We start from the raw sequence: 15,486 nt of genomic DNA, 5'->3' as shown, positions 1-15,486 counted from the left end.
CGAAATATACCCTTTCACTTATTGGTGCCTTTTTTGTCCTCCCCCAGTGGTAGAAACATATGTCCAGAGTGGCCTGGGCAGTTCTTTCCCTCGTCATTCACTAATTAGTAAAATATAAATCACATGAGCACACCTGCTTAAAAACACCGAATGCCCTTCCTCTATGAAACACGCTGAGCTTGCAAGACAAATGTGTATTTGCTCATGGCCTCGGAAACTGGTAAGGTCGCCTGCTGCCCTCCAGCTTTCATGTTATCAGCGGGTTTGTCCAGGTATGTTTTGAACACTTGCAGGTTGCGCAGAGGATTTGCCGTCTGGGCGCGTTGATGAGGCAGGCTCCGAGACTAGACAGGTGAGTCACAGCATGACATTTTAGCCTGATGGTGCTAGGCATTTTAACCAACACGTCCTCCGCAGGCTCTACAGGACATCGAGGACAGACTGTTGGGCCTGTCTGAAAAAATAGCCCTGTGCAAAAAGATCGAGAATGACTTGAAGGACTTGCGTCATGCCCTAAAAGTGAGTTTTCTTCTGGTCTCTGAATTCTACTACAAATGGTTGTTTTTTTTTGTTTTGTTTTGTTTTTTTTTTTTTTTTAAATGATACTGGTTAAATGTTACAGAGGAAATCCCCCCAGGATGTGTCCGCACCACTCCAGAAATGAAGAGAAGAGGAAGACCCCTCCCACCTGCTGATTGCTATCTATCTAACTAAATGAATGAATTCTATTAAAGTAACACAAAATGCTTCACCAAGCAAACATTTCAGTGACAAGGATAAGGTTTTATTAGTATTATATTGCTCTCAATTCAGAAAGTTACTCATATTTATATGAAACGCATAAGCAAACAGTTTCACATTATACATTCTTTAAAAAAATACAAATTCTTAACATTTCCTCACTCTTTGGGTGTCAAGACATTCCTTTGGAAGCATGTCGTTTTCCTCTTTCTCCCTGCCCCAGCTCTTCCTGGAAAATATAGCCTGTTTGGTGGAAAATGTTGATGGCAGAAATTCCAAAGAATCTACACTTGTGAACAATCTGCTTCCAAACAAATGTCGCCACAATTGATTTGCTGACACTACAGACTGATGTAAATATTAGCCACGTGAACTTGGCCGACAAAGGCAAAATTTCTCTGTTTAATGAAAGAAACCAATAATTCACATGTTAAACTGAAGCGTGCGAAATGATGAAACTGGATGGAATTCTAAACATATTTAAGCTTAAAATGGAAAATATCTGATTAAAATAACAAAACTGCCAAATACTTAAACATGCAAATCAAGCTGATATTAAACCAATTACAGAGGCCATAGGGTGGCTGTGAAACAGTACTTCATGGATTCACTACAGTCCAGATTCACACCATTCAATGCAAAATATACAGGAGCACTGTAGCTCAAAGCTATATTGCAGCAAATATTACTTAATGGGAGGCATAAGTAACCATTTAATCTTTGAGTCGGTAACTGAACTTGTAAATACCACACTTAAAATTGCATAGTTGGGTTCACCAATGATCTGTATGAAAATGTATAATGGTGAATAGGTACGACTCCCGGTGGTATTTTTTTTTTTCTTTGTGGGAATTATTTTAATATCCACTGGAGTCAATGTCAGATTTGGATGCTCCAGACATCTAATTAATATTGTATTATGGGAGGAAATTTGCCTTGTGGCTCCTATAAATTTCCTAAATCACACCAGAGGAGCCAGATTAAAACTTTACTTTTTTTTTTATTTTTATTTTTTTAAAGATTGATTCTGCAAATTGGAAATTAAAAGCAGAATCATAATGTCTGCATCTGTTATATAGCTGAGTTTAATTTCTTTTTTTAAGTCAATGCTGAAATATTATAGTATTATATTGGTAAAGCCCATTCGACTTTCCCAATATCACAACTGGAAAATCTCCATGCTTTTGCCTTGGTGTGATCTGCTGCTGGAATGGCTGCCTGAGAGTCGGTGAATGTGAAAACAGTGTCAACAAGCTGATTACTAAAGCAGAGGCTATCAAGGCAAGGAGGCTTACAGAACAATTAATGTTGTAAGGCCAAGAAGCTCTACTGTCATTTACAGGGCATAATGCCTTTACTCTATCATCATTGCATTGTGTCCCATGCGAAACAATACTGTTAAATTATACTCTGAGCCAGAGGCTATGCATTACATATATTTTCTTACAATGTGGACTATACAGAAACCCAGCGGCTTGTATAACTATTCAACTAAAACACAGCAAAAACATCTTCTGCATAAACGTGACGGGGAGAAGAATGAACAGAGTATACATTAGGTTCAAACTCAGAGTTAGCAATTCAAAAGTCTATACAAAAATACAAATTCTAGAATAATCTACAAGTTTTTCAAAGATGTTTACACTAAAATGTACCATATTTACATTGTCACCAGGACACCATCTTTTAAATGCTACTTTACAGCAGGTTTATACAAAAACTCTGTAGTGGTGCCGCAAATCAGCCTAACCGATATGCAGAACCAACTTTACAAGTTAGTGTGCAATAAACAGGGAAGAGTGCAGCAAAAACGTAGGGCTACTGCGAGTGTGGGCCGTCCGGCAAGGAAAATGCATGTCTGAGAAAATTGTGGGAACCAGGAACAGTTATGACTTGATGCATCCCTGAGAGGGTCACAACCCTAAAGAAGATGGGATGTTGACAGTAGTTCCTTATAGTTTAGTTGTGGGCAAGTTTTTGCAAACAAGCAGATCCTAGAGGATATTTTGCTTGACTGTGCAGTCTACTACACGTGCCTCGTTTTTACAATACTTACGTTCTTATGAAGGTAAAACAATTCAGTAACAAAAAAGCAGCTCAACTTAAAAAAAACATGTGATTGGAATAAATTAATAGATTATTTCTGCTATCTCAAAGATGATAGTATCATTATATTGAAAGAATCAGGCATTTAAATAAATTAACATATACAATTTTAAGTTAGTTTAAGTTATAGGCAACTTATTGACGTTATGTCGCTTAAAGAGACAGGCAGATCTGATCACAGGTTCTCAAAAAAAGTAAAAAAGAATCATCACATTATCTGGACCGCACTAGTCTTCATAGAAAACAAACAAAATACTGAGGAAATCACTTCATATTACAAGACAGCCACGTGGGAAGCTGTGTGACCAAGCTCTTTAAATTTTTGCTGGGAGCAATGCTTGATTAAAATTGTAGCAAAATCCTCTCATATACAGTGCATTATGGTTATTTGCATACCAGCCTAAAGAATTTGTTAGGACCTGTAGTACAGTACGAGGATACAGTACAAGGACAGACGAGTTTTGTTTTCCTGCTAAGGTGTGTGACCTTCAAGCCAGGACAATGAAACTCTAAATTATCAGTGCTTGGACAACACTTGGTCATTTCAATCAATTCAGAGTGAGGATTATTATAAAGAGTTTATCTTTTCAACAAAGGATCTACTGCCTTTTCCCTGCATTAATTAGCGTTTAAGTTGCTAAAACTCAACTACTGCAATGAGACTCAACAGAAAAGTTACACATACTTTGTATATATACCATACCTGTCCCAGTGCCATACAAAGCAGAATGCACTGCAGGTACTGGGGGGGTTTCAATGCACACGCTATATAGGGTGAAAGAAGAGGCATAACTTCGGAGAGTGACTCGAGGTGTGGGTGGAATCGACGCTTGTGGGCGAGTGGGTGCAACAGACAAACATGTGGTGCCAGACTCCAAAGGCAGCTCTTTTAAGGATTGCCATCAGTAGCCATGCTGAAGTCATCTGCGACCAGCAGCAGAGCCTCAATGTTGGCGGCTGTCTCAGGGCTCTGCAGGGACAGGAAGTCTGAGACATCCATACTGGCTAACCCGTCAGATGAGGGTGGGTTGGCGGCAGTGCCGCTCACTATTGTGGAGAAAGTCTGAGCTGTGGAGGAGGAAGAAGAAGAAGAAGAAGAGGGGGCCTCCAGTGTCACCTCACCCACCTTGGAGGAAGACTTGGGGGGGCAGCATGAGGAAGATGAAGTTGCTGAATGGTGCTGAGGCTCTGATAGTGGCGGGGGAGGGGGCTCTGGTGGCTGCTGCTGTGATGGGGCTGAAACGATGGAGGAGGCACTCTTTGCACTCTTGTCTTTAGCAGAGTCCCTGCAGGCACACTGACACTGGCAGGATTCCTCCTGTTTGATGATGATGACTGGCAGGCTGAGGCCGATCTGCTGGACTGAGTTACCTACAACAGAAACATTACGTTTGATTAGGCCAATGCAAAGAAATTAGTCAAAACCACAGTGGTGTCTGCAAAAGTAGGCTGTCTGATTGTACCCTGTCAATATTTACAGATGGAAACATTACAATAGATTAGGTGACCACATGTTCCTATCAGCAACATGAACTGTAAACGTTGATGAAAACACCATCATCTGGTAGACCTGGCAGTGGTTCTTTTAAGGACCATAAGAGCTGTAAATTCACCAGCAATCACTAACAAATCAAAAATCTTTGACTTCAACTTGCTAATTAGAGCCCCCCCCCCCCCCCCCCCCCCCCCATTTTCTGTTTCTGGTCAATTTATATTAATATATTTGGGGAATTCTTAATAAGAAAAAAAAAAAAAAAGAGTTCAGGGAATCTTACTTTTTTCCTCCCCATTTCATAAATGTTACATTTAATTAGGTGGAAAAAAGATTTAGCAAAAATGAAAGATGGTTACTATCAAGCCTCAGCCTGAGATTGCCATTTCCTTCCTCAAACTTCGCGTTTGTATTACCAAATACTTTTCCTAGTAACTATTGCATACTATTTAACTAATCATCATTAACCCAAGTATTTTAGTGGCAAAACAAATGTATGATTTCCTTAGTCTTTGGCCAATGTCAACAGCACAAGATTGGTTTCACGGTGGCTTACCAGCATTACCTCCCACTGGTATGGCTGTAGTGAAGAAAACCTTTTCCACTTTTGGAGCTCCTTGATGTGGCTGTGAATAAACAAAAACACCAAAGTTCAAAAGGGTTAACAATAAATATCAGTATCCTCAAGATGATTACACCATGTTCTTTTTTTTGGGGTTTTTTTTTTTTTTAGACTGTATCAAAAAGGGATGGACTGTGTATGAATTAAAAGCCATACTTTCCCTAATGTTTCATAGTTTGTTTGTGCTACCTTGTTTTCTTGTGAACAAGATGAAGAGGAGAACAGATTCTGTGTGGGATCATTACTCACTGCTTGCTCTGGGTTCTGCTGGCTGTTGGTGGCACTGCTAAGGATCCATTGGAGATTCTGGTCAGACATGACCAAGCTGGGCTGCAGCAGGTTCTGTGTGGGTGCTATGGTGATAGTGGCAGGGGTGGTTGCCAGACCAGGGCCAGAGTTTGGACCAGGATTATTGGCCAAAGGCACAGGTTGAGCCACAGGTGCTGGAGCATCTGTTGTGGTAGCTGCAACAACAGCAGGACCTGGTGCTGTGGCAGTCAGTGCAGGGGCAGGAGCAGGCGTAGCAATGGGTGGTGGTAGTGGAGTGGTCTGGGTAGTACTATCTTGCTGTAGAAATGTTGGTGGCAGTGCCACATATTGCTGGGGGGTGACGTGGTTTTGTGGCTGGACAGAAGCCTGTGGCACGTCTGAGATCTGCTGCATGAAAGCAGGAGGCTGTGTTGTGCTAACATTTGCAGTGATGGAGGCAGGGGTGGAGGTCTGGGAGGAAGAGCTCTGATTGAGCTGGGAAGAAGCCTCCATGACTGCAGCGTTTTGTGAACAAGAAGATGAGGAGGTAGGATTGACAGAGAAAGAGATGAGAGAGGAGGCTTCTGTCACTCCCGGTTGGGTGGGAGTGTCCAAGCCGAAGGGCTCAGCAAGGTTCTCTGGTCAAGGGGGAAAAAAAACTTCTCAGAACAAGAACTTTAAGAAAACCCAAACAGGTCGATTTTTAAATGAAATATTCTTACCGCTGGGATGAGCATCATCTTGGCTGATGCTATTTTCAGGACTCTGGAACATAAGCTCAAAGATTTTCACAGGGGTGGCATTGTTGAGGTCCAAATTTTGAGCCTGCAATAAAATTTAAATGAACAAAAGCCTTTAAAAAAGTGCACTCAGTGCACTTTTAACCTTGACATTTTAATACAGTGAATATAAAAACTGAAGACTGAAAATATCTTTTAACTGACATCTCACTGATCATCCTGACAGCTCCTCTACTGTGTCAATACAGTCTGTTTGACAAAGGTGAAATAAAGTTCAAACTCACATTATGGATGTTCTCTCGTAGTTCTGAGTCTGTAGAGATGAGGCTCAAGTCACTGAGGCACAGCGAGTGATTTGCATCCTGCAATTAAGAGATCGAAAGGTCCCTGATTAAAGTAGCCACCCCAAGTGCTGAGTCGTGGAAATGAAAGCTACTGTAAAAAATAGGTAAAAATCTAGGCTTTACCATACAAGGTAGTCCATTACATAATGACATAATTAACAACTATTCCTTTAAAGAAAGAACAATGTAATCTACTTGGTCTATAAACATTTGCCATTAAAAACACAGGCCACTGCACAAGTGGAAAAGTTAAATACTTTACTTTTATGGTGACATGCTCTGTAGAAAGTCAATGTACCATGTAGTAATACCTGTGATATGAGATGTTATAACACAACTGTTTATTATGTGAAAAGCAACAAAAGAGCACTTTACTTCAGAACACAGCATACAGTAAATGGCACGAGGAGCACAGTGTTATGTAGCCCTGAGGCTGTCCATGGAGAACACGATAACTGTGCCAAGTGTGCCCACACTCTGACAAGACGCTGTGCTGTGACTCACTTCAGAGAGTGGATGGGTGAGAGAGACGCTGAAGGACTGTCCTTTGTCGTGGCCCCGAATGTGACTCTTCAAGCTGTACTGGCTGCTAAAAGTCTTCTCACAGCCATCACTAGGACAGTTGAATGGCTTCTCCCCTACAGAATGAGCAGAGACAAAGGCAGAAAATACAGACTGAGACTGATTCGTTTATTTATTATTCTTTACTATTTAGATCTTTCCTGGCAGGAAAAAGTAACCTAATTCAAAGTTGCAGCTTTATTAATAAAATGATGACTTTTCAGTGACAAAAAAATGCAGCCGTATGGGTTTTAAAAAGTCAGCTTTACTCTTGTCACAATAATATAAAATTTTCAAGGGACCAGCATGGCTGTTTCCTGCTCTTACTCTAGCGTTGCAGACTTACACACGCTATAGCTATGTACTGTCACCAGGGGGCAGTGTTAGAAATATGTGAAACAACTCTTAATATGAGCTAGTCTTCTTTGTGTTCGCAGAATTCTTGGTTCTTAAGCTAAGTCGCTGCAGAGACAACAGAAGTCAAAACATACAAAACTGTTTGTAGTAAAGCAAAACCAAACGTTAAAAATAATGAAAACTGTCCTGTTTTCAACCTTGAGGCAACTGTGGCTCAGGAGGTAGTAGGGGGCGTCTTTCAAGGGGAAGGTTAGTGGTTTGCTCCCTAGCTTCATTCTAAAGTGTCCTTGGGTAAGATATGGTGTGTGTGATGATTAGAAAAGGTGTAGGTTAGGTATAGAATAAAGCTCTTGTATGTGACTGGGTGAAGGAAGCTTATAGTTAAAAGTGCTTTGAGTGGTCAGTTAAGCAGAATTGATGGGCCAGCAGGGCGAGCACCTTCGTAGTCGGGGTGGCCCGTCTCTCTGCAGAGAGCTCTGTTTTTAGATGGACGCAGTGTACAAAGTCTGTGATAAAAATCTGTGGGCTATTCTTGCTTGTGCTGCTGTTGGTGCATCAGCCAGGCATGAAGTTATAACATACGAATAGCTGAAGTGAAACCAAGTACAGAAGAAATGTCTGTGCTTTTCATGGTGTATTTTTGATCTTCGATATTTTTTTTTTTTTGTGGTTCTCTTGTTTCCAGTAAAGTCCCCTTTTCAGCCAATTAGCAAACAGTAGAAGTACTTCCTCTCCACACCCTTTACAAAGTGTTACATTGGTACTTAAATAGCACTTTATGTGGCTACTGATTGGGTAATGGTAAATTACCCAATCAGTATTCTACCTATGCAGTGTCATCACTGTTAAGCTACATGCTTTTGTTTTTTCCTCAGTCTGAATATGCAAAATCCAGCCAAATGGACACAGTACAATGAATCCTGTAGCTGGATTTTAATATCCTGATACAGCTTGTTCTTGTACATGTAATTGTTTCTTTTTCAACAACACAAAGCATAAGCCAGTTCAAGTCATTCCTTGTTCAGCTGAACATGATCTACTATATTGATATATAAGGGGAAAAAACCCCACCAAATACATGGGAAGCTAGTATTTGTCTGTGTGTTTGACAGCTGGCATGTAGGAAAGGTGTTCACCTGCCCTAAACAAGCATGCAATCATTAGAGCAAAGAGCTAAATAAATACATCTTTGTTGAAGCTTCCCTAGATAATTGAGGTGAACCAGAACACTGTATACCTGTGTGAGTCCGTACATGTGTTTTTAGGTGATGACTTGCAGCAAAGGCTTTTCCACAACCATCATGATCACACCTGAAAGCAAAAACATAAAAAAACAAAAAAACAGTGTGAGATCAAATGTAAACAAAGTGAAAAACATTCAAGGCTGGATTTCATCATCCTTCTAGATTAAAGTCATGACCCATTGCCCCCCTGTGTCGTTATATGAAGAAAAATGGATAGTTGACATGGATAAGTAAAATTTAAATACCCTTAAAGTTTTGTACAGCAGTTCCTTCACCTTAACTGGGAGAAAATTAAACCTGCTGTGAAAAAGGAAATGCTCACCGGAATGGCTTCTCCCCAGTGTGTGTGCGAATGTGCTTCCTCAGGTCACTGAGGGTGGTAAAGTACTTTGTGCATCCCTCTGATTCACAGTTGAAAGTCTTGCCTGTGTGAAGTCTCTGGTGTGCTTTTAGCCTGCAGAGAAAATAGTGTTTCATTAAACCACAATGGGAAAATATGAGCGGGACAAAGTAAACGCAGTGGCATTCAGCAGCATGTGCTATCATTTCATTTAAAAAAATCTTTCAAAAAAAAAGAAAGAGATGAGTCAGACGGGAAATGGGGCTATTAATAGAATTTTAAACTCAATCACGATTTTTGGCTTCTCACATTTAAATGAACATGGTCTAGTGATACTAAAAATGCATGCTCTGCAAACTGAATGGAAAGCAAAAGCAAACCAAGCCCTTCCTAAAAAAAACAGCACCTGACCACGTGCCTGCATCAGTCAATCACAGCTGTGCCCTGGACAACACAGCGTGCAGTGCTGGACTGATCTGGACGAGTAACACCACATCAAAAGACCAGATATACAGCAAAAATCAAAAAATGTCTGGCACAGGAGAACATGAAGAGCTTGTCCCTTAAAGTGGATCATCATCAGTTGTTTGGAAATACTTTGGATTCAGTGCAAGAGATTTTATCCAAGAACAAATCACGAAAATTAAGTGTCTAATAAACACATATTTTTGGGTAAACGTTGGAGGGAAAGAGAGAGAATACTTTGAGTGTTTTTGGCATCCATCGTGCTGATACAATAAATGGAACGAAAGATTTTTTTGTTCGAGGAGATGCACTAAGATCAGGTAAATGGTGAATAAACGCTTACTTGTCTGCAAACATGTCTTAATAACCAAGAATGTAGCACAACGTAAAAAGGAAAGCAGTGCTCTGTTAATTCTATTTTCTGTTAAGTTTTGGTGCTTTTTTTTAAATCATACTTCTTATCTTTTCCAAGAAACGCATGGCGTTTCAGTGAATGAGGAAGACCAGTTTTATTTTGCTGCAAAGATTGATTATGCGAAGCAAACCATGACGAACCACTAATGTGATCTACAATGTAAAGTTAGATCAGGAATCTCAACAGCTCTAAGCCCTGTGTAGCTTACGATGATGGCACAGCAGCATCAAGCCACAGACACATGACATTGCTACTGAAACAGTGCAAACTGGATACTTGGATGCCCTTTGATTTGTACATCTGATATATCTTGTGGTCAAACAAGAGACCTGACGGAATGACTGAAATATGTTCCTCTTTTAATCAAGTCCCGAGTCGCTTGAGTCATTTTTTGGTGTCAAAACATCTACTGCATCACGCTTTGTGTACTGCCCCCAACACTTAGGTCTAATTATCTTAACCTACTTTTGATCAAGTCTAACAAAACTGAAATGGAACCTACAGTGATGATAAAGGTGACTTCATATAAACTTCAAGTTTCCACAGCAATGTAAAGACAGCGACATGAAAGACAACAAAAAAGGCTCACCTGTACAACGTGTTGAACGCCTTTTCACAGCCCTGTACGTCACACTCGAATGGCTTCTCCTTGGTGTGAACACGGACGTGGATCTTAAGGCTGTAAGAGGTGAGAAAGGCCTTTCCACAGCCTTGCTGATTACACACAAATGTGTACTCGCCCCGATGCGTTTTCTGGTGTGTCCGCAAGTTTCCTGCTGTGCTGTACGTCCTTGTGCAGCCTTCGAACATGCACTGGTACCGCTTTACCTGAAAGTGAGAGAATAAACATGGTAAGTGGAATTAAAACATAGTGAAATAATGCTGGTGCTAAGAAAAGGATTGCATCAAATCTCTTTAAAAAAATCTGTTAATCTGCGTTTTAACTTTATTTAACAACACCATTTCAACAAGACAGGGAGAAATTAGTAAATCCAGCTCAGAAATAATAATAACCTGCCCTGCCATTGAATGAGGTGACAGTCTGACTCAGGGTGGCCTTTTGGATAGGATTTGAACTTAATGACTCAACCTCCCATCAGTACACAAAGCGGGTGAGCATTAAGGACATCAGTGATGACTAACCCTCAATTCTCTTTCACAGCACCGATGTCCATTGCAGTGGGGCAGTCTCCTGCTCTGCTCTCACACAAATATCCTGGGGGCACTGTGAATAAAAGCAGCCCAGTCTCTATTCTATAGTGTATTGAACACAAAACCAGGAGGAGAAAACTTGTGGCTGGCCTCCTCAACAAGAGACTCTCCTTCCTCTGCTGCTATTACCTCATTTACTAAATTAAATCCTCTTAGTATTCTTGTAAAAACGAATTGTAGCCCAATTTAAATCAAAGCAAGGCAAGTGAGAATATTAGATGCATCAGAGAAAACTCAGCATGAACCTTGCAGTGTTTGCAGAACTCCACGACACCCAGTATCACAACTGTGATACAGTGAAAGTTACACACAGCTGACTTAGCTTTCGGTCCTTCTGACAAGCGCTAATCTGAGCAATGGTAGTCTGAAACCATTCAGTCTGGTTATTAGTGTGTGGCAGGGATCATTTGTTAAGCAAATATCTACGCAAACCCACAGCAGAACCCTGCTAAAGCTGGCAGCTCAGATCTGCATTTATCTCCCACACCATTGTGATTCTACCACACTGTGAATATGATCATTGCGAGGGAGCACTTTATGCTCCAGCTTCCCACACGCATAGTGGAAGAGACCACTCCATTACAAATTGGTTTATGAAAGAGGAGTGCTTAGCGTGGCCAACAAATATTGGACAAACCATCCACACCCCAGTGCACGCGTTCCGCGGGGATTCATATTTCATATTTGCTTTGTTTAACATATTACAAAGACCTGCATGCACATGACTATTTATGATTCCAGGCCTGCAGAAGAGTGTGGCACCACTTTATATTGTACTGTTGTGCAATATAAATTTAAATTCATTTCTCAGAAGTGGCTTGAAGTCATACACATACAGACACACACAATAAAAGATCCCGGTATGCTTCTATACTGCTGCAAGAAATATATAGTTGTCTTTTAATTCAGAGGGTTGCTCAAAATCTTTTTCTTTAGATATTTGTTATTATTGCAGTTGGTAAAGGGGTTAAAAACTGAGCGGACACTGCTAACAAATAAAATCAAACCTTGACTTAACTTCACCTTTCAAACCAAAACTGGCTACAAAAGCAGCAAAGTTTCTGCCAATAATATTCAGAAATAATAAGGCATTTGCTCCAGCACCACACCCATCTAATGATAACAAAATCTAAATTTACTAGTATATTAATCTTCAATACATAATATGATTTTAAAATATGAAAATACCATGATCAAGACAATATAGTCATAATGCTTTACTCTGAAAAGTTTGCAGTCAATTTTAAGTGTAATTCTATTGTTCTATAAAACTTTTAAACCCAATAAAGTCTTGGTGCTGTGTAAAATGAACAAAAACTTTTGTGTAACTTCTATAGAACACAATAAACTTACTAAATGTTTAAGCAGACATTTTACCATTTCATAAAAACATTAGGATGGGGGCAACAAAACCGCTTTCAACACTTTGCAGTGAATCAGATGAACTGTTAAAAAAAGGCCAATACCATGATTGGATATAAGAAGAGGATCGTAGAGAGGCAGTGTTAGAAGTAAGCTGCCTCTCTTTTACGGAAGGGGCTCACCAATTTACAAAAGAATCTACATTTACAACTTGTGGAACAATTTCAGAATATTGTTCCTCAAAAGATTCTGAGAATCTGCAGAAATCTCTGTGTGCAAGGGATAAGGCCAAAAATCATTGGATGGGCTCAGGAACACTTTTAGAAGTCTGTGTCTGTGAACACAGTTAACTGTTCAGGTCGTGTTGCATCCTCATTTTTCCTGCAACCTCTAAAGAGGAAAGGGACCAACGTGCTTGTTATCAGCACTCGGTTCAAAAGCCTGCATCTCTGATTGTGTGGGTCATACATTAGAGCCTATGAAATTAACAGCTTGCACATCTGCAAAGACAATGCTGAAAGGTCTATACAGGCTTTAGAGCAACATATGCTTTACCCAGATGATGTCTTTTTTGTGAAAGTCCTTAAATATTTCAGTAAGACAATGCTACTGCATCTGTTGCATGGCTTTGAAGTGGAAGAGTCCTAGTGGTGAACTGACCTGCCCGGAGTCCAGACCTTTCATCAATTAAAAATATACAGCTGTTGTGAGCTACAATCCTGTATCAGACAAGAATCTGGCAACATTTCTCTCACAAATGTCCCACAACTGTGCTCCTCAGATGTTTATAGACTACTGTTAAAAGAAAGGATCATAATAGTGGTAAAGATGGCTCTGTAGGCTATATATCATCTAAATCAACTGATTAAACACAGGAAAGAGAACCATGTTTTTCCCCAATGTGCCTCCCTACCTTTTATGTTAGGTACCTACTGGTTAACAAGTGCAAACTTCCTATCAGATGGTTTTACTATGCTGCTCATCTCTGCTAATTAAGATAGGTTACTGCTGAAGGCAACAGAATGGCAACTTCTGCATAGTTGCTGAGAAGATCCTTTAAAAGAACTTGAAGCACAGTGACATATTTTCAACTGCACACCATTTTTCACCAGGACAAACTAGATTTAAAAAAAATGATCACTATATTATTAGAGGATAAAATCATAAAATCTTTAAACCATCTGCTCTTCTGCAATTTGTTGTAATAACTGAAACAGCTTAGACAAGCAATCACTGCAATCTGTCATACATGTGCACTACCTTAGAGCCAATCAGAGGAGCCGCTGATGACCAAACAAGCATATGTCTTGTAACAGCTGGACAAGATGCACTTATTTTTGCTCACCTCTCTCTGCTTGGTCTCTGGGCACTCAGAGTGCAAGGTGAGCGTAGCCCCCTCGATGTTGCGTGGCATTGGGGTGGACCCTGGATTTATTGTGAACTGGATCTGGTCAGGAGAAATTGTGTGGTGCACATAACCCTGCGACATCCCATCTGGGTCTGTCATAAAGGCCAGCGATCCCTCCTCCTCATCTCCATCACCTTCTCCCTCTGTTAGGAAGGTGACTCCATCTTCATCCCCTCCACAGTGACCCTCCTCTTCTCCCTCCTCATCCAGTCGTATTGGGTCCCGCTCAATGAGGACCGTGGTGCGGTCATAGACCCGACCAGAGGATGACGAAGGTTCAGCAATTAGGTCACTGTCTTTGCCAAAGTGGATCTTGTCATCTTCTTCGTCATCCCGCTCCAGCTGATCCACCTCCACCTCAAAGTACATAGGCACCTCCGTATGAGGGCCATTCTCACTCATGGTCTCTGATGCCTCTCCTTCCTTGGCAAGAAGGACTGCACTCTCACACGTTAATGTTTCACCCTGAAAAAGAAAGAAGCTACTTCACTTACGCTCTTAGGTTGTATAGCTCAGCTGAATTATTACAAATTGTAATTGGAAAAAAGCAAACACTGTTGAGCAGAAACTCATAGTTTCTCATAGCTGAGCCCAATATAAAGACTGAATATATTTATCAGCGTTTAGTGATTCAGCAGCAGATCTGACTAGGGCTGCCCAGTTAAACTATATCAGCTGTCACTATGTAGCCCCACGCTGACAGACAGGAACATTTGGCAACAAATAACTAGACAGAGCCACAGCTATGTGTGCTTTTGGCAGAATAAGGTTTTTTTTTACTACATTAAATGCCCGTTTTAAACATGTTCACCCCCTAATGTAGCGGACCTGCGGGTGTCAGTCAAAAGCAGCGAATTTTTTTCTTCAACACGTCAGACTGAAATCACCGCAAGTAGTTACTTAGTAAGAGACATAAACACTGTTCACAGAAACTAAAGCTACACATCGCGATCTGGAACTTTCTTACTCCAGTGACAGATGTCATGAGATAGCTGGTGCTTAGCCCTAGCTACTCGGTGACTTCTAATCAATCAAAATTCATCAGGTTACCTCTAAAGGAAAACGTTAAATGCTGCGTATGAAAGCTGTCACTTCAAACCGACGGTGACAGTTAACTTTTACATGGCTGCGCACACAATGCCGCGCAGTTTCCAAACATAAGCGTGACCTTATAGGCACTCAGTGGCTGCAAGGTTAACCTTTAGCTGACTGAACAATATCGTTCTCACAACTTAATGTCACAGTACTGAGGTTGTTAGCTTTACGATGCTAGCATTCTGGTGGATATCTGATCTCATATCATGATTACATCGTCTCCAGCCTGATACGTCGCTGGTTAGCTGCTGTAAATTAATCTTAGGCTGCTTATTTTGCATCTGCCGTTACATATCTTTAGAGTGTTTTTCTCTTCAGCTCGTAAGCCACAGAAAGCTAAATGGGAACTAGTTAGCCAGAGGCTAGGCTAGGTAAGTCAGCTGCCACTTATTTCTCTACACATTCATAGCTTCGCTGGATAGCAACACTTTAGCTCATCGCTAAGCTAAGGGGCTAACGATAAACGTTTATTGTGGAGATTACTTATCGTTCCTGCAAAGATGGTCAGTTTCATTTTACCCGGTGATAAAGTGGCAAACTGAGGTTTAAGTGGATCGACTAGAAGGAAATGACATTAAAATAAATTTACCTCTGAATTTTAATCCTTATTCCGATGCTTTGGATGTTGACCACTTTCTTCCTATCCCCTCCCTAGAAAGCCATACGTCACAGGCTCGCAGCCATTCGTGATGAATTATGGGAAATAATGTATAACTAACGCTAAATAACAATG

The 15,486-nt window shown here is 40.7% G+C and overlaps 1 protein-coding gene and 1 long non-coding RNA gene across 3 annotated transcripts; one reads left to right on the top strand and one right to left on the bottom strand.

The window, feature by feature from the left end:
• The first annotated feature begins 122 nt into the window (after positions 1 to 122).
• On the top strand, positions 123 to 1,221 carry LOC147318959 (uncharacterized). The gene is made up of 4 exons (XR_015131515.1): positions 123 to 220; positions 294 to 352; positions 418 to 519; positions 623 to 1,221. It is a non-coding gene; the product is annotated as an uncharacterized LOC147318959 (long non-coding RNA).
• Positions 763 to 15,443, bottom strand: mtf1 (metal-regulatory transcription factor 1). 2 transcript variants are annotated; one of them, XM_086311190.1, is made up of 11 exons: positions 15,343 to 15,443; positions 13,596 to 14,123; positions 10,266 to 10,504; positions 8,779 to 8,910; positions 8,450 to 8,523; positions 6,799 to 6,932; positions 6,235 to 6,312; positions 5,933 to 6,035; positions 5,211 to 5,848; positions 4,896 to 4,965; positions 763 to 4,218 (listed from the first exon to the last, which is right to left on the bottom strand). In XM_086311190.1, the coding sequence occupies exons 2-11, from the start codon at positions 14,058 to 14,060 to the stop codon at positions 3,737 to 3,739; spliced, it is 2,415 nt and encodes an 804-aa protein (XP_086167316.1). In that variant the 5' UTR covers positions 14,061 to 14,123; positions 15,343 to 15,443; the 3' UTR covers positions 763 to 3,736. The 2 variants fall into 2 exon arrangements, with proteins under 2 accessions (XP_086167316.1, XP_086167317.1); XM_086311191.1 differs by lacking the exon at positions 15,343 to 15,443 and adding an exon at positions 14,709 to 15,068.
• Positions 15,444 to 15,486: the final 43 nt, after the last annotated feature.

This window comes from Aulonocara sp. 'chitande type north' Nkhata Bay, linkage group LG11, assembly GCF_057382095.1.
Source record: "Aulonocara sp. 'chitande type north' Nkhata Bay isolate Kocher_YH1m ecotype deep benthic linkage group LG11, A_spYH_male_GT1.1, whole genome shotgun sequence".
NCBI lineage: Eukaryota > Metazoa > Chordata > Actinopteri > Cichliformes > Cichlidae > Aulonocara > Aulonocara sp. 'chitande type north' Nkhata Bay.
The sequence above is the reverse complement of the archived record's forward strand: the minus strand, read 5'-3'. Positions and strand labels throughout refer to the sequence as shown.